General features: G+C 49.5%; 1 protein-coding gene across 1 annotated transcript; it reads left to right on the top strand.

Moving 5' to 3' along the window:
- Positions 1–2,057: 2,057 nt before the first annotated feature.
- Positions 2,058–18,725, top strand: LOC146025718 (protein SSUH2 homolog). The gene is made up of 11 exons (XM_083155735.1): positions 2,058–2,201; positions 4,810–4,870; positions 6,129–6,258; positions 6,650–6,710; positions 6,928–7,052; positions 7,146–7,208; positions 7,291–7,367; positions 9,870–9,962; positions 10,912–11,026; positions 14,169–14,279; positions 17,518–18,725. Exons 1-11 carry the CDS (start codon positions 2,192–2,194, stop codon positions 17,662–17,664), a joined length of 993 nt encoding a protein of 330 aa, XP_083011861.1. The 5' UTR covers positions 2,058–2,191; the 3' UTR covers positions 17,665–18,725.
- Positions 18,726–19,392: the final 667 nt, after the last annotated feature.

Below are 19,392 nucleotides of genomic sequence, written 5' to 3' on the forward strand. Positions count from 1 at the left end.
TCATTTGGTAGCCAATTAAATAGAATAAGAAAGTCACTGAAGTCCCATACACACTAGTTGAAGATATCGCTGATTGTTAATGACCCCCCCCCCCCCGTCCAGCGGCCGCGGGTGAAGTCACTGATTTCAGTGACAGATATTGTTGTGTTGACCAGGTGGCGCAGCTGATGTACAGTAGCCGGTTATGGTATAAAACATAGACTGACTCATGATAGACATATGGTCGACCACTGATGGTCGACAGGTAAAAGGCCGACATGAGTTTTTTTATGTTTTTACGGTATCTGTCGACATGGACACTGTCCAAGTGCACCACGTCCCCTCGCTGCGCTCGCCATGCTTCGGGCGCAGTGCCTCGCTGGACTCGGCACACTATTTTATTTTCCTTCCAAGCCCTAGTGGATGGTAGGGCATGAAATACTGTCGGCACATGTCGGCTGAAAATTTTGTAAAAAGTGCATGTTGACCTTTTTCATGTTGACCTGTGGACCTTTAAACCATGTCGACCTTTTTGACTGTCGACCAAATGTCTGTCTATCATGAGTCCAGTCTATGATTAGTTCGGATCCCCAGTAGTCCAATATATTGTCAGTGTTCCTGGTCATCTTGTGTACGGGGCTTAACTTTTTCATTTTCATTCTGTACATTAAGTAGGACGGCTCACAGCAGCAGTGTGCGCACATACGACCCACTTACACTCCATACAAGCTGGCATGTGATTAAGGGCCAGATTCTCTAAGCTTTTAAAAGTGTCTGGCTGTTTATCACTCTCCATTTTATCAATCAGCTCCTGTCTGACATTCTTCAAACTGTGACATGGCAGGTAGGAGCTGATTGGCTGGCTGTTTATCACTCTCCATTTTATCGCTTTTGAAGCTTAGAGAATCCGGCCCACAGTGAGACTATTTATCAGTTACTGGTACATTCCGGGCTGACTATACCGACGCAAGGGAATGGGATCATTCGTCAGACTGCATTTAGGTCTACAGTCATTAGGTCTACCCCACTAGGTCGACTGGCAGGAAGGTTGACCTGACTTAAGGTCGACATGGGCCAAGGTCGACATGACTTAAGGTCGAATTTGCATAAAGGTCGACATGAGGAAGGTCGACTGGTCATAAGGTCGACATGGGTTTTTCACTTTTTTATCCGAATGTCGACACAGTCGACATGGACACAGTTGGCAATGAGAATCGGACCCTCGCATCGCTCGCTTCGCTTGCTATGCTTCAGGCACACTATTTTATTCTCCCACCACGCCCTAGTGGATGGTAGGGCATGAAATACGGCCTGTCGGCACATGTCGGCTCAAAAAACAGTGAAAAACCCATGTCGACCTTATGACCAGTCGACCTTCCTCATGTCGACCTTTATGCAAATTTGACCTTAAGTCATGTCGACCTTGGCCCATGTCGACCTTAAGTCAGGTCGACCTTCCTGCCAGTCGACCTAGTGGGGTAGACCTAATGACTGTAGACCTAAGTTCGTTCTAATAGATGACCGCATCCCGACGCAAGCATCCAACTGCTGCCACTAGGCACCTGCCTAATGGGAAATTCACAACCTGCGCGTGTGGGGGTGCTGCTAGATTTGCTACAACTATTCCGTTTGAGTTGTATTCATCCATTATGTGTGTGTGTGTGTGTGTATATGTATGTATATGTGTGTGTGTGTATTTTTTAATACTATATCTCAGGGGAGCAAGTGGCACTCCTGATGTGGCCTTCTGTTTACAGTCAGTGAAAGCACCTTTGCCGAACAATGGGTTAGTACGGAGACCGTCTATTTATAGAAGTACATGGAAACAATCCACCCCCATGAGCAGCTCTTATGGGGCGATTCTCTGGGCTCCTTATCATACTCTACAGTAACGTCCGCTGAGTCAGGAGCCCATTGTCTGTCTGTCCCAAGGGATCCTCTCTAATCTCCTCCATCATCTGGAAGGTGCCACCTAGAAGTGCCAGCCCATGTTTATTGCTCTGTTCTCCCCCCTGGGCATTGTCACAGTGTAAGCAGTGATTCTGTACTGTACTCTCCATATACTGCCAGCTACCTGTCAGAGTGGTCACCTGCCCCAGTACAATGTCTCTGAGCATTTACTCTGATGGTGGAACTTCTTCTAGTCATGGAGCAGCCCTGGGAACCGCTTCTGCATCTCTGATCTCCTGAAAGTGACCTTGGGACCACAGGGATGGAGCCAGGTAGATCTGTGCCCAATCTAATCCTACTGTAACTTGTGTGCGCCCCCAGCATTCTGCATAGGTGCCTCTGTGATGGGACTATGTAAAAACTGGACCCTGGAATGCCGGACTGGACATCAAACTCTGCATTCCAGAGCTTGTAGTGTGTGTGTGTCCGGGGGATGCCTGTGATGGCTTTCACCAGGGACATAGGGAAGGGGAGATTACAGCCTCCCCATGTGGTCCGGACCGTCAAGTTTTTATTACACCCCCAGACCATAGATGGAGGCTCTATTCTCCCCCCTTCTTCTCTCTCTGGTGGGAGGTGGTGTCAGAGGAGCCCCACCTGACAGGACACCCCCGGCAATGCACCCCGCCGATCAGACACTACAAGCTCCAGAATGACAGATATTGATAAATGGAGTCTGTCCGGTCCGGCATTCTGGGGTCCTGTCTGGTTTTTACCCATACCCCTCTGTGATTGTGTAGGTGCTCAGCTAGGGGGTGCTGGAGGAAGAGCTCCCACACCAGACCGACTGCTCATTTATAATCTAGGAGGAAAACTTACTTTATATTGGGGTTTGTCGGGTAATGTAGAACATTTAATGTTGGGACTGGGCGTACACCCCAATTCCTCGGAACCTTGGTATATTTTTCTTCATAGGATAAGCTCAGGAAATGCATATTGTAGCGAATCAGACGAGCAGTCGTGAATAAGGGAATGTTTTTATTAGATCGTCACAGAAATGGTCAACACATAAAACGGACGACCTGAATTTTGTTAGTGCGCACAGGTTACCGTTCCCCATCATAGTCCACTTGGATGGTAAAAAAATTATAACAATGAAAAAAACGGTACTTGTTTCCTAGAACGGCCACAATCGGGGGTAATCGTGTACCTTAACTTAAGGTACACGATTACCCCCGATGGACCCGATTTCCTTTGAAATCAGGTTCATTTTGCAGGCAAAGGAAAAATCGGGTCCATCGCGTCGGTCGGGTGCATTAACATGGCACGCGACCGACCCGATGCACCCGATTTTGCCATAGGGTTCAACGTTAAAATATTTTTACCATTGTAATCGGGAAAAAAATGGGAAATGGGCCAATATGGCCCATTTCTCATTGTATATGGCCCCCCCCCCCCCATTGTGAACGGCACCCCACGATTGACGCCAACCCAAAGTGTGGCGAGCGGCGGCGGTACACGTCCTCCGACCTTTTCATACCTCTACTATCCACGTCGGCGTGAAGTTGAGAATATAAAGTGTGCCGAGCGCACGCGTATACCTGTGAAGTTATACGCGTCCCCTCGCTGGGCTCGCCACACTTTATATTCTCAACTCCACGCCGACGTGGATAGTAGGGGTATGAAAATGTCGGAGGACGCGTACCGCCGCCCAATCAATGTAAAAATCGGGACCATCGCGTCAGTCGCATCGCATGCGATCGATGCGACCGACCCGATCAACATCGGTGTGGCCGTTCTAGGAAACAAGTACCAAAAAAACAATATGTTGACAATATGCTGTGTCGACCATCATCGAAAAATACATAGACGTTTGAGTTCCTGATTCAGGGGATTATTCACACCTGATCGCAGGGCATATATTTTCACAAATAAATAAAATGTTACTGCATTGCAGGTGGGGCAGATGTAACAGGTGCAGAGAGAGTTCGATTTGGTTGGGGTGTGTTGTAACTGAAATCGAAATTGCAGTGTAAAAAATAAAGCAGCCAGTATTTACCCTGCACAGAAACAAAATAACTCACCCAAATCTAACTCTCTCTGCACCTGTTACATCTGCCCCACCTGCAGTGCAGCATGGTTTTGCTAAATGTGCTTTGCGATCAGGTCTGAATAACCCCCACAGTATAGCACTGTGAAGTGTTGGCCAACAGACTCAAAAGTGATTTTTTCCTGCTGGTGTGGAACTACAAGTCCCAGCATGTGTTCCTGTTCTCTGGTCTCCCTGCCCTTATATCAATGTCATCCAATTGTATCAGATACCTCCTCACAGCTGCTGCTGCTGTTGTTTTATTCAAGGTTTTTACATCTGTTCTATAATCCTAAGGCAGGGACGGGGAACCTTCCGCCCTCCAGCTGTTGAACTACACATCCCAGCATGCCTTGCTACAGTTTTTCTATTTGGCAATCCTAGAACTGTTGCAGGGCATGTTGGGATGTGTAGTTCAACAACAGCTGGAGGGCCAAAGGTTCCCCATCCATGTCCTAAGGGATACGGTCACTAGGTCGACAAGCATTAGGTCAACATGGGGAAGTTTGACAGTCAAAAGGTCGACATGAGGTTTTTCAAGCTGTTGTTTTGGAACCGACATGTGCCGACAGGTGGTATTCATTGCCCTTCAATCCACTAGGGCACGGTGCGAGCCCGAAGAATGGTGAGGGGACACGGTGCTACGTTTCAGTATCCATGTCGACTGTGCCGGCATTCGGGACAAAAACCATGAAAAAACCCATGTCGCCCTTGTATCGACCTAATGACCCTGTCGACCTAACCCATGTCCACCTAGTGTTGTCGACCTACTTGCTGTGTACACAATAATCCAGACCTGAGACTTTTGGCTACTGAATAATAGAAGTTCTTTTGTTGGGACGGCTGGACAGGACGGAGCGACGATTATCCTGCGCCGTGTGGATCAGAGGACGGCAGCCATCGGTCTTACAGGTGAGACGCATAGGGGGAGGTGTACCAAGATTGGAAGGAGATGCACTAAGCCAGGAAGAGAGAGACAGTACCAGTCAGTCAGCTCCTTAGTGCCACGTTATAGGCTGTGGTTGATAAATGACAGGTGCTGACTAGTTTGGTAATTTATCTCTCTCAACTTTATCACCTTATGGGACATACACACAGGGCTATTACAGCCACATTTCTAGGCTAGATCACTTAGAAGATGAGCATGGATCGCTCCGTGTATATTGCCCCCGGCGATGGAGATGCGCGGTCCCGCGCGTCGCTGTCGCCCTACTAGATTTATACTGCATGCCGTATACTGTATATCTGGTCATCGCCAGTGTTCTCTCAATTGATAACACTGGCCATGACCAGGGGTGCTGACAGGTCGGCCGGGCCCCAGTAAAATGGAGGGGGTTGGCCTTTGGGACTGGGTGTGTCCACACCTCCTTGGAAAAATAAAAATGAACAAGAGGGAGGGAGGAGACAGGCTGCCGCTGCAGCTGCCTCTCTCCCCAGCTCAGCACACGACACTGAGCAGTATGTGCTGAGATGGGGAGAGAGGCTGTGCTGCAGCGGCAGCAGTGGCGTAACTATAGCCCTGCAGCCCCCGTGGTGGCGTGGAGCCTCTGAGAAAGTCTGGGCACTGGGGGGGTCTGCGGGGCTATTGTTACCGCTGCCATCTGCCCCTGCCGCCGGCGCATCTGTCTCTGCAGTCACGGCTCTCCCGGCTCCTGCTGCTAACAAAAAAATGTGACACTCAGAAAATGGCTGCCCCCATTGTGCAGACAGTTTTTGAGGATGCTAGAGGAGCATGCTTAAAAACGGTCTGCTGAATGGGGGCAGCCATTTTCTGAGTGTTACTTTTCATTAGCAGCAGGAGACGGGACCGGAGACAGATGTGGCATCAGGTACCGGCATGATACGGAGGGGGGTTAAGGGAGTTGGGGGGGGGGGTTTGCTGCCAAAAATTGCGGCAGGGGGGGGGGGGCATATATAATAGTCACGCCACTGAGCGGCAGCCTGTCATCTCCCTCGGCACCACTGGCTGTGACAGATCGCTCAGCACACATTGTTGGTGCAGCGTTGTGCCCTGAGTGATCTCTTAGATCGCTCAGCACACTGCTCCCGCTGGGCATAATAGTGTAGGAACCAATCCACTTCTAGCGGTCCTGTTACAGCCTGTGATTGGACAATGAGACACCCTGACACTGATCAGTAATATTAACCTTTCACCTCTGTCTGCTTCAAGCAATTCGATGATCACGGAGAACATGGCCAGGGACGCGCTACAGCGCCACGTGTCCTCTAGATGTTGCTGGAAGAGATCTGCGGAGGAGGAGCTGGGTATCAAGGCGATGACGCAGCAGCCCCTGTATAGGGTAAGTGACGTTACAGGAAGGTACGGAGCTGGTAACTATCCCAGAATTCCCATAGAGACCCGTGCCGGGGACTGGGACCAGATGGGAGACTTTCCGATAACCTGCACAACATTTACAGATATGTACGGTGCTGCGAACACCTTGTGGCGCCTTATAATGAAGTGTAGTAATAATATGTCAAAGCTAATATGTACATTCTTTACAATACTTGAATTCACGTGTTTACAATGCTATTGTGAGATGAATAAAGGACTATAGCGCTGTAAATGCATCAGACGCGCGTGTTGTAGTAGCATCCTGTTAAATGGCGGCACATTTACCAATAACTGCCACTTTGCCATGGATAATAGCACCTGTGACCCAGTGTATTGTGCTCTGTCTGTATTTGTAGTACCGGCTGGAGAGTTTCACTGAATCCCGACATACTGAGAAAACCTGCAAACCGTATACAGGTGAGTATCGGTCGTACAACATCTTAGTGCGTGACTGAGCGGATTGCTGGTCCGGATGTCTGTATCCAAGGGGGCTAAATGACCTTTTCCACATCTAGTCTCCGGTAAATGTACACATTGGGGAACGCTTGTTAAGTGTTTGAAGAATTTGTAAAACGCCGTTGGGAAATATGGAGAACGTGTAACACGACTCTCTTCTGACTCTTGGTATCTGTAGGCCAGAGAATCGACGGGCCAGACAGAGGGAACCCTCCACCGATATGGGACGTGGTTGTCCAAACTCCAAAAATGTTTCATGAAGGTTCAAAGAGATTTCCTCTTCCTCATTCCGCAGCGATGAAGGTGAGCGGGAAACCTCGTTATACAGCGGGGCCGGTGTCTGTGGGGGAAACATTAGGTGTGATATGTATGAGGCCTTGTCCTATATCCCCGCAGGTGTGTCCCAAGTGTCAGGGCCGGAAGCGATGTAAGTGTACTGGATGTGGGGGCTCGGGTCAGGTAAGTAGATGTATGCCCCGCCCCTCGTCCCCCCCCCCCGACTCCTTGTCTCTGTCTTCTGCAACTCTCTCTGTGCCCACAGTTCAGATGTCGCTGCTCCAGCCGCCAGAGACCCAGAAACAAGAGGTGCCATGCGTGTTCCGGGAGAGGCCGGAGAAGGTGGGTGACCCATATAATGAGCACCTACCACTCACCACCTCTTCTCGAGCGACACCTGTGCCTATGTGTTGCCTTTATAGCCGTAGTATACAGATCATATCTATCTACAGTATATAATAATTCTACCCGGGTTTTCCAGTCCCTGGCTCGCTCAGTAGGTGTGATGACATCACTCACTGGGAGGAGTGGGAGGGGTCAACTGTGACAGGGAAGGTGGCCCCTCTCAGCTCTGGCCCCATAGCAGCTGCACCCCCTGCACCTATGGTAGCTACACCCTGTATATAACACATGTAACTGTGACAGGGAAGGTGGCTCCTCTCAGCTCTGGCCCATAGCAGCTGCACTCCCTGCACCTATGGTAGTTACACCCCTGTATATAACACATGTAACTGTGACAGGGAAGGCGGCCCCTCTCAGCTCTGGGCCCCATAGCAGCTGTACCCCCTGCACCTATGGTAGCTACACCCTGTATATAACACATGTAACTGTGACAGGGAAGGCGGCCCCTCTCAGCTCTGGGCCCCATAGCAGCTGTACTCCCTGCACCTATGGTAGCTACAACCCTGTATATAACACATGTACCTGTGACAGGGAAGGCGGCCCCTCTCAACTCTGGGCCCCATAGCAGCTGCACCCCCTGCACCTATGGTAGCTACACCCTGTATATAACACATGTAACTGTGACAGGGAAGGTGGCCCCTCTCAACTCTGGGCCCCATAGCAGCTGCACCCCCTGCACCTATGGTAGCTACACCCTGTATATAACACATGTAACTGTGACAGGGAAGGTGGCCCCTCTCAGCTCTGAGCCCCATAGCAGCTGCACCCTCTGCACCTATGGTAGCTACATCCTGTATATAACACATGTAACTGTGACAGGGAAGGTGGCCCCTCTCAGCTCTGGGCCCATAGCAGCTACACTCCCTGCACCTATGGTAGCTACACCCCTGTATATAACACATGTACCTGTGACAGGGAAGGTGGCCCCTCTCAACTCTGGGCCCCATAGCAGCTGCACCCCCTGCACCTATGGTAGCTACACCCTGTATATAACACATGTAACTGTGACAGGGAAGGTGGCCCGTCTCAGCTCTGGGCCCCATAGCAGCTGCACTCCCTGCACCTATGGTAGCTACACCCCTGTATATAACACATGTAACTGTGACAGGGAAGGTGGCCCCTCTCAACTCTGGGCCCCATAGCAGCTGCACCCCCTGCACCTATGGTAGCTACACCCTGTATATAACACATGTAACTGTGACAGGGAAGGTGGCCCGTCTCAGCTCTGGGCCCCATAGCAGCTGCACTCCCTGCACCTATGGTAGCTACACCCCTGTATATAACACATGTAACTGTGACAGGGAAGGTGGCCCCTCTCAACTCTGGGCCCCATAGCAGCTGCACCCCCTGCACCTATGGTAGCTACACCCTGTATATAACACATGTAACTGTGACAGGGAAGGTGGCCCGTCTCAGCTCTGGGCCCCATAGCAGCTGCACTCCCTGCACCTATGGTAGCTACACCCCTGTATATAACACATGTAACTGTGACAGGGAAGGTGGCCCCTCTCAGCTGTGGGCCCCATAGCAGCTGCACACCCTGCACCTATGGCAGCTACATCCCTGTATATAACACATGTAACTGTGACAGAGAAGGTGGCCCCTCTCAACTCTGGGCCCCATAGCAGCTGCACCCCCTGCACCTATGGTAGCTACACCCTGTATATAACACATGTAACTGTGACAGGGAAGGTGGCCCCTCTCAACTCTGGGCCCCATAGCAGCTGCACCCCCTGCACCTATGGTAGCTACACCCCGTATATAACACATGTAACTGTGACAGGGAAGGTGGCCCCTCTCAGCTCTGGGCCCCATAGTAGCTGCACCCCCTGCATCTATGGTGGTTACACCCCTGTATATAACACATGTAACTGTGACAGGGAAGGTGGCCCCTCTCAGCTCTGGGCCCCATAGCAGCTGCACTCCCTGCACCTATGGTAGCTACACCCCTGTATATAACACATGTAACTGTGACAGGGAAGGTGGCCCCTCTCAGCTGTGGGCCCCATAGCAGCTGCACTCCCTGCACCTATGGTAGCTACACCGCTGTATATAATACATGTAACTGTGACAGGGAAGGTGGCCCCTCTCAGCTCTGGGCCCCATAGCAGCTGCACTCCCTGCACCTATGGTAGCTACATCCTGTATATAACACATGTAACTGTGACAGGGAAGGTGGCCCCTCTCAGCTCTGGCCCCATAGCAGCTGCACCCCCTGCACCTATGGTAGCTACACCCCTGTATATAACACATGTAACTGACAGGGAAGGTGGCCCCTCTCAGCTCTGGGCCCCATAGCAGCTGCACTCCCTGCACCTATGGTAGCTACACCCCTGTATATAACACATGTAACTGACAGGGAAGGGGACTGTGTGTAATGTCAAAGTAAAATAAAAAAGGACATAAAAATGTAGATTATTCAAAAGTATGTTTTTGTTACAGGTGCAGCAAATGTTCAGGCCGGGGCCGGCGAGTGTGTGTCTTGTGCAAAGGCGAGGGCAAACTCCTCCATTACCAGCAGCTGAACGTCACCTGGTGAGTGCGTCTCATTTACATACAGCAGATGTGATGCGTGCGCAATGAGCCCCGTCTTCTGTTGCTTATGGAGACAAGATACTCCCATCATGCTCTGGGAACAGCTGACCGAGTTTACATTGCAGATTCCGATAGGATTTTTTTTATCAGGATTTTTTAAAATCCTTTTACCATATTGTTCTAAAGCCACAATATGCTCTTTCAACATCCTAAATAATTGAATATATTAACATTTAGCAGATTGTACGTAACCTCCATATAACTATAGGTTCATGACAGAAGGATGACCAGCTGTCTACACGTCGGCCATAAATCATAAATAATAAAATGTTATTTCTAATTTTCTCACAAAATTCTGCTATTTTACATATTTGGAGAGACATCTGGTCACGCCCACACAGCACAGGTCACACCCACACAGAGCAGGTCATGCCCACACAGCACTGGTCACGACCCACACAGCACTGGTCACACCCACACAGAGCAGGTTACGCCCACACAGCAATGATCACACCCACACAGCGCAGGTCACACCCACACAGCGCAGGTCACGCCCACACAGCACTGGTCACACCCACACAGAGCAGGTCACGCCCACACAAAGTAGGTCACACCCACACAGCACAGGTCACACCCACACAGAGCAGGTCACACCCACACAGAGCAGGTCACACCCACACAGAGCAGTTCACACGTCCTTACTGTACTGGGCAAATGGACAGTTGCATCAGGTTGGTTGCCAAGGTTACAGCACCTTTTGCATGTGCACCAGTTCCTCATAATGTCCCCCCTGCGTGATGTTTCCTCCATCTTATAAACACTTTCCCCTTCAGCCAGAAGCTAGCTAAAAATATGGAGGAACTTCATTCTAGAAGGTCTGCGAGAGAAATGAGTGGAATTGGAATTTGGGGGCTTTGAGGGTCTGTAACACGTCATACTATTGTTACAGGAAGACAATACAGTCAGAGTTCCTCTCTAAACCCCCAGCTCTGGAGCCCAACTTCCCATTGAATCTCCTCCAGAAGGTGACGGGAGAGGTGGTTTTAAAGGATGACTGGTTGGAGGTAAGTGGACTCATCCCAGAAATGTGGCCCCGTAGATATGTGGGGACTACCAATGACTAATTCTCTAAGCTTTGGGGTGCACCTTGCCATCAGATGTGTGATTGATCAGTTCTCAATATTAATTTGTATGTAACTTCCTCTATAGAGACTGCAGGAGCTTCTGTTACTTGTATTCCCTCCATGCAGAAGATAAACCTTTCACAATAACAGAGGTTATATTAAACAATCCCCCCCCCCCCCGACATTACAGCCCGAGCGTTCTGCTCCATAACACTTCAGCTAGATCTGTATTGTCATGTGGGATATACAATCGTAAATACGGATTTCTTTAAGGGCTTTGTCAATAACTCTATAATCCCATGTTCTACCCATCATTGTGAAAACCGAACGGGGTATTGATCCGGACAATCATATAGTAAATCTGTCATGGTGAAACGCCCAAGGTTTCTGCATTATAAACTGGATTATCCCCCCCCCCTTTTTGATCAATGGTCTTATAGTTTAATTATTATTTATTATATTACTTTAATGTCCCCATCTCGTGTCATTTATTACTAATCGGGGGCAGTCACCGAGACGAGTATGAAAGCTTGTAGATCAGACACCATAGCTAGAAGAAGACAAAGGCTCTGATTGGATAACAGCAGCACTCTTTCAATGGAGAACAGCCAATAGAAATCTCTCAGAGTTTACTTTTATTAGCATTGAACCAATTGTAGGGAGCCTCACCCAAAAAACACACAGATAGGAATGGCCATAGGAAGGGGGACATCCAAAAGCGGCACCGTTACCGCCATTATAGCATGCCATGAAGTGGCATCTAGTCGTTGATTTTAAATCATTTGCAGGTCTATCAATCAATGTCATGCTGGTGTGATTGGGCAGGATGAGTGCCATCAGCAGCCATCTGTATGGAGCGTGCAGTGGGGGCAACCATGGCAAGCCCAGCGTTGGATGGAAAAACCTATCATTGGTATCATCGATGGTGGGAAATCATGTGCCAGGGAACCATTGATGGTTCCATCCACCGATGGCCACCCCCTGCTTAGAAAATGTGAACTGTGGGCAGGGGCTGGCTGGCAACTTTTAGCCTGGGGGGCAAGTCCAGAGCACTGGCCCATAAATAACAGCGCATCATTAAATGGAGTTTTTTCACTTAAAAAATATGTATCAATAACAAATACAAAAAAGAATAATAACTGGACACCACAGACTGCTCCTCTATAATAAAAAAAGCAAGACACCACAGGCTGCTCCCCCTGTATAATAATACCATGACACCAAAGGCTACTCCCCTTGAATAATAACAACAACAACAGGACATCACAGGCTTCCCCACTGTATAATAATACCAAGACACCACAGGCTGCTCCCCTTGTATAATATTATTATTAATAAGACACCACAGGCTGCTTTTCCTGTATAATAATAACAGGACGCCACAGGCTGCTCCCCTGTATATTAACAGGACACCAGAGGCTGCTCCCCCTGTATATTAACAGGACACCAAAGGCTGCTCCCCCTGTATATTAACAGGACACCAAAGACTGCTCCCCATGTACGGTTGCTATTACCTGATGATCTGCTCCCCTACGTTATTACACCGGACCCTGAGGCGGGTTGCAGCACTCGCTAGTGAGAAGCAGGTAGAATACGCAGGCTGAAAGTAAGGTGGGAGGCACACACCACACAGCGTGTGATCAGCATAGGCTACTACTTCATGCTACCCAGGGGCAAATACAGGATTTTCGAAGGGGGGTTCCAGTTATACTTTATAACTGTGTGTATGCTTACAGAGTATATATCACTAACAGTGGGTGCCTGTCAGTCCATGTGGTGCAGGCATACTGGCAGAAGGGTGGGTGCAGGCTGGAGGGTGGGTGAGCTGGCTCAGCTGGCTGAGGGGCGGGCGTACATGGGGCAGCGCTGTGCAACCCACAGCATCTCAGCCCTGCACGGTATGAAGACCGCATGCGCCACCCAATTCCAAGATTGGCCACTTTAGTTAGCTGCATTCGGTATAAGGAGTATGCACCTCCCTCCTCTTCATCTCCCCCTACCCAACTCCCCCCCCCCCCCAGCACTAAATAACCCTCCCCCATAGACAGATAATCTCCATTAATATAGAATAACCCCTCCCCCACACAGTAAAAAGTTAAAACTTTTTTTTAATACTCACTACAGACTGGCTGCTGCAAATTCTGATGACAGCGCTGACTCCTGAGTCCTGTGAAACATAAATTCCATGCAGGAACCAGCTGATTGTGGCCAGGGGACAGAGTGCAGTGCGGCAAAGGCGCACTGGTGAGGCGAGGGCTATCGCTGCTGCCTTACCTCCTGGCGCGGTGAGCGGCAGCTCTTCCTGCAGGACGCGGTGAGCATCAGCTCTTCTTCCTCCTGTATCAGCGCCGGCACCAGGTCAAGTGATAAGGGGGCGTGGGCACAAGTGACAGGCAGCCCCGCACTCCCTGCTGTCCGACCTATGCCGGCCGCCGCTGCCACCTTCTCCTGCTCTCCCCAGCTTCCATCCATCTGACTGCTACCCGGCTCCTAAATTCAGCGCACAAACCTGCACGCACGCTCTGTTACGCTGCGGCCTCCTGCACCAGACATGTCCTCAGTGCAGGAGGCCGGCGGCCATGTTTTTATAGCCCGGCAGTCAGAGACACTGGGCCACCAGGTATTTAAGGCGGCCCAGCCCGCTGCACACTTGATAAAGTGGCCCGGGGGGCACATGGCACTCTGCCCCCCAGCCCAGCCCGCCACTGACTGTGGGAGGTTCCCGAGGTTGAGAACCACTGCCTTAGATGAAAAAAAGAAATACATTTGTTGTTCCTTGATCATCAATGGTGGGAAACCATGTGGTGCTCCCCCAACGATGGCAAAAAATGATTTAACATTGCTAATAGACAATCAATGATATTGAACCAATGATGGGAGATGGCCAACTCTAAGTGGCACTATTGGAAGTTACCATTTTAACCTATTAGTACCAGGCCTCAGCTGTGAGATTATCAGAAGCTTCCCCCAACCCCTCAGGGGGTCACCTTATCCCCCCAGGCAGAAGCGCATTAGATGCATCTTGTTGTCTTTGTTGCATTTCTGCACAGATCTGATCATCTCCTGTGGTGCATTATTACAGGTCCCCCCTCCAGCCAGGCTTTCAGAGTCCCCGCGGACATCGGACGCCTTTGACACCGCGCTCCAAGATCACAGCAAGTCTTGTGGCTCGTCGTGTCACATCCTGAGGCAGGTACAGCAAATGTGTTCTCCTATCACCTCCTTCCCGGCCTCCCCTGTGCCGCGCTGCAGATTAGCCCAGAGCTAATTGTTTAAGTGTCTGCAATTTGCTGATTGGATCAATGTTATCAGAATTTTCATTATTTAGACTAGGAACAAAATGCAAATTGAGTTTCTTCATCGAGCCCGACGATCTGTCTGAGTCGTTCACATGAATTAACGTTCAGACAGAGCCAAGTTCGCTCACCTCGAATACTCCGTGACCCCGGTTACCTCACCTGGGCCCTTATTCTGGTTGGTGCGGTCAGAGCCGCACACGGGGCTCCGACCGCACAAACCAAGGGCCGCCCACCAGACGGATCGCCACGGCCGTCCATACACGGACGGCTGGCGATCCGCACAAAAATGGTGGAGGCTACGCCTCCACCATGGTGGGAGCTGCCCCCTGCCTTCGATGGTCGACGACCATCGAAGGCAGGCCCGCACGCCGCGGCAGCTCCCGCAAGCTAAGACCACACGGACAATCGTCCGTGTGGTAGCTTGTATGGGGGCTGAAAGCTGACATCCGGCGACGTCAGCTTTCCGCCCCCATGTCATGGTAATGAGGGCGTCATGCCCTCATTACCATGCATACGCCCCGCGTTTGCATGGGAACGCCCATGAAACGCGGGGCGTACACATAGGGAAATGAGGGCATGATGCCTCTCACGCCCCTATACGCCCCCTTTGCGGCGGACGAAAGACGTCTGCGGCGAAGGGGGCTGCACATGCGCAGAATGACCTCTGCGCATGTGCAGACCAAAAACATCGGCGGTACGGCCGCACGCGGGCCGTACCGTGCCGATTAGAATAAGGGCCCTGGTAATTATCAAGAGAAACTTGGTGCAGTACTTATCACCCTGGGAATTCAGTCAGACTCGCCTCAGTGCTCATAGTTGTGTTATCACCCTGTTATCGCCCGATTATCTACCTGTTACGTATTTCTCGTCCCCTGTTATTTTAACATTTTTTAAGGTGGTTGGTTTTACCTCTATAATGACTGTCGGGACTTCGACTGTCGGACCCCTATACCACACCCGATTTATCACCATCAGCATCTGAGGATGTGCTTCAAATACATCGGGCCAACTCGCCATGTTATAATTGATTACATTGCGCAGATGTTTCAATTATCGCATGGAAGGACAGAAAATATTTTGGCTGGGGGGAGCAAAAATTATAGTTACGCCACTGAGCGGAGGTCATGTATAGAGCAGCAGGGAGCACTGATGACACGCAGCTCTCACCGGACTCTGGGGAGGTGACTATGAATATTTGTTTTTACACCATGATTTTTCTGTGGGTTTACTGTGATTTTATTTATTTATATATATTATAAGTATGGGAAATGCGATCTGGTTACTGACCAAATGCAAATAGAGAGTTTGGAGCAGTTTTTCCACGGAAACTGGTCAAAAAGCCATTTAATACATTCAAGAGATACTAAAATAATGCTAAAAAAAGAGTGTGAAAACACCTTTTTTTTTACATTGTTTTAGTAAGAATAATGTTAATAAATGGACCCCTTAATCTCATATATATATATATATATATATATATATATATATATATATATATATATATATGACTGATTTTTTACTAATTATATATTCAAATTTCAAAAAAGAAGTATCCCTGAAGATGTTAAATTATTGTCCCTTTAAATCTACTGGCTAACTCCCGGAATCCTGCCAGTTCCTGCATCCCGCATGGGTCTGCTTAAATGAAACTGATAAGTTTAAATGGTTCTCATCGCTAAAGCCTTTCATCCATCATTGTTACCACTAAGCATCCCCCGTGTGCTTCTATAACTTATTATGTTTGCTTTGAAGCGGATAGTTCAGAAAGCTAATATGAGTGGATAGACCCTTCCGAGTCGTTCCGACAAGTGTTTATTTGACTTTGCATCAAATGTATTATTTCCTGCAGTGCCCATAATATACAATGCTAACAGGAGCCCGCTGCATGTCTCAGCCCAGAGGTGGAACTAGATTCGGTGCAGCAGGTGCATTGCACTGGGGCCCCTGAGGACTAAGGTGCCAACTTGGGTTAGAGTGGAAGAGTGGGGCCCAAATTATATTTCTCCACCTGGGACAACCACTCACATGTTCCGCCACATGGGGTAAAATTGACACCTTCTTTTTGCATCTGTATTTAGAGTGGCACTTGTTTTATATTTGTGTCCCCTTAATTCAGAACAGTAGCTCAAGGCCATTATTGCGCTTGCACTGTATAGCTGAAAGGGTCTAGACACAAGATAAACCTAGCCATATTATCCACCTCTATAAAGCAATTATGCCAAACGCCTATTCAATCTTGCACGTTTTTGTCCGTCTTTCCCCAATGCAGACTCAACTTTTTAAAAAAGTTGAATCTGCCATGTTGGATATGGATGCTAGATTGTCGAATATGCATTTTGGACATAATACACGTGAATCGGCAAGGTTTTCACCGATCCAGGTGTTTTCGATAGTCATAGATCAAATAGCTTCAGTCGAATTGGCCGATATTTCCAACTGTTGGAAAATTTACCTACCGTCGTAAAAAGAGATTAAATACCCCCCAAAGTACCCATTTAATAAACGGATATCTATGTTTAGAAATTAAACCGAATACTAAAGCAGTTGTACACCCAGGGGCAACACTGCATGCATATACCTATTATTATGCAATGCCTTATATGATGTCTAAATAAATAACTTGTTGACATTTATTTCTGAGTGAAATTACTGCAGGCTAAAGATTTCTCAGTGTGCAGTACCACAGACAACCACAAGATGGTGCCAGATCCTTGTTCTATTGGCAGTTCAGCAGCATTTAGGGAACACTGATTTCTGAAACAGAAGCCTGACCATGGCTGAGCGCTTTAGATTTTGTCAGGGTACTGTAGGGAGGTGTGTGCTACAGGCAGGGCTGTCATCAGAAATTGTGGGGCCCGGGACTGTCAAAACAGGCAGGGCCCTCTGACCCCTTCTAGTACCCCCGGTGTGCCTGGTGAGGCCAGAGTCCACAACACTGACTGCACCTCTGCATTGCTGCAAGGGAAATGTGAACTTTGTTTATGACAAATTCTACTTGATAGACTCTGATCCTTTCTGTCTGGGCCCGGGAGTCCTGTCGGTCCCCCCCTGATGGCAGCCCAGTCTGGTAACTGTTCTTTTCTATAAAGCGTCACTGTTCTAATGCTCCTGTGTTACGGTTTCCTCACACAGCGCAAGACGATGGAGGTGATTCCAGTTGCACATGTGCGGTATGAGTACAGAGGACAGAGTCTTACAGCGCATGTGTATGGTCGGGAGCACAGAGTGTACGCTGAACCACATCCTCCGGGTCTCTGCTGCGGCTGCTCAGTCATGTAGAAACTGACTCTGGGGTCTTCATGTCTCTTCCAATAAGCCAAACCTCATGCTTCCAATACATTGCTTTATTGAGGGGTTCCTCTTTCTCCCAGACTGCAAGGTTCCGACTGTCCCGCAGGTGGCAGGGTTCCCACTGTCTCGCAGGTGGCGGGGTTCCCACTGTCTCGCAGGTGGCGGGGTTCCCACTGTCTCGCAGGTGGCAGGGTTCCCACTGTCTCGCAGGTGGCAGGGTTCCCACTGTCTCGCAGGTGGTGGGGTTCCTACTGTCTCGCAGGTGGTGGGGTTCTCACTGTCTCGCAGGTGGTGGGGTTCCCACTGTCTCGCAGGTGGTGGGGTTCCTACTGTCTCGCAGGTGGCGGGGTTCTCACTGTCTCGCAGGTGGCAGGGTTCCCACTGTCTCGCAGGTGGTGGGGTTCCTACTGTCTCGCAGGTGGTGGGGTTCCCACTGTCTCGCAGGTGGCGGGGTTCCCACTGTCTCGCAGGTGGCAGGGTTCCCACTGTCTCGCAGGTGCCAGGGTTCCCACTGTCTCGCAGGTGGCGGGGTTCCTACTGTCTCGCAGGTGGTGGGGTTCTCACTGTCTCGCAGGTGGTGGGGTTCTCACTGTCTCGCAGGTGGTGGGGTTCTCACTGTCTCACGGCTGGCGGGGTTCCCACTGTCTTGCGGCTGGCGAGGTTCCCACTGTCTTGCAGGCTTAAAACTGTTTTGCAGGTGGCGACATTGGCTTTCAGATGCAGCTTTTATAGTATTCTAATTACTTGCAATAAGTGTGACCACGCCGCTATTTAATCCCCCATTCACCTGGCTTGCTATTGCAATTGTAAGGATTACCTGACCTACAGGGCACGAAGCACATGCACAGCCCAGAGGCAGTTTCATCCAGCAGCTGCTTCCATCTAGAGGTGATTAGCCCTGATGAGGAAAATGATGATGGACCTATTTTGCCTGTGGGCCTGGATCTGACATCAGCATCCTACTCTGTTCTGTTATCTGCTGAGTTTGATTCTTTTTTTCTACCATTTATTAGAATTCAGTGAAAGTGAGAAATTGTGACATCTATGCAATAAATGTGCTCTAATCCAATAAAGGTTTGTTTTGATGTTGCACAATGCACAGCTGCCCTCTGGTGGTACAGTACAGATGGTGGCCAGTATAGAGCCAAGCTATGGTGAATAGTGTACAGTACAGAGCCAGGGTGGTGCTAGTACATGTGTACAGTATAACTGCCTTATTTTCCTCCACTAGGTGGTGCTAGTACATGTGTACAGTATAACTGGCTCCATCTTACTGGAGGTGGTAGTGGTACAGGTATACAGTATAATAGCTTCGTCTTCCTCCACTAGGTGGTGCTAGTACAGGTGTACAGTATAACTGCCTTCTTTTCCTCCACTAGGTGGTGCTAGTACAGGTGTACTGTATAATTGGCTTTATCTTCCTCCACTAGGTGGTGCTAGTACAGGTGTACAGTATAGCTGGCTCCATCTTACTGGAGGGGGTGGTGGTATAGGTATACAGTATAATTGGCTTCGTCCTCCTCCACTAGGTGGTGCTAGTACAGGTGTACAGTATAATTGGCTTCGTCTTCCTCCACTAGGTGGTGATAGTACAGGTGTACAGTATAACTGTGTACAGTACAACTGGCTCCATCTTACTGGAGGGGGTGGTGGTGGTGGTACAGGTTACAGTATAACTGGCTTCGTCCTCCTCCACTAGGTGGTGCTAGTACAGGT

Source organism: Crinia signifera, chromosome 8 (assembly GCF_055691185.1).
Source record: "Crinia signifera chromosome 8, ASM5569118v1, whole genome shotgun sequence".
Taxonomy (NCBI): Eukaryota; Metazoa; Chordata; class Amphibia; order Anura; family Myobatrachidae; genus Crinia; species Crinia signifera.

Excerpts from the sequence above, each read along its gene's own strand:
- LOC146025718 (XM_083155735.1), top strand. Across the intron at positions 7,053-7,145 it reads CTCATTCCGCAGCGATGAAG|GTGTGTCCCAAGTGTCAGGG; the intron begins GTGAGCGGGAAA and ends ATATCCCCGCAG. Across the intron at positions 14,280-17,517 it reads CGTGTCACATCCTGAGGCAG|CGCAAGACGATGGAGGTGAT; the intron begins GTACAGCAAATG and ends TTCCTCACACAG.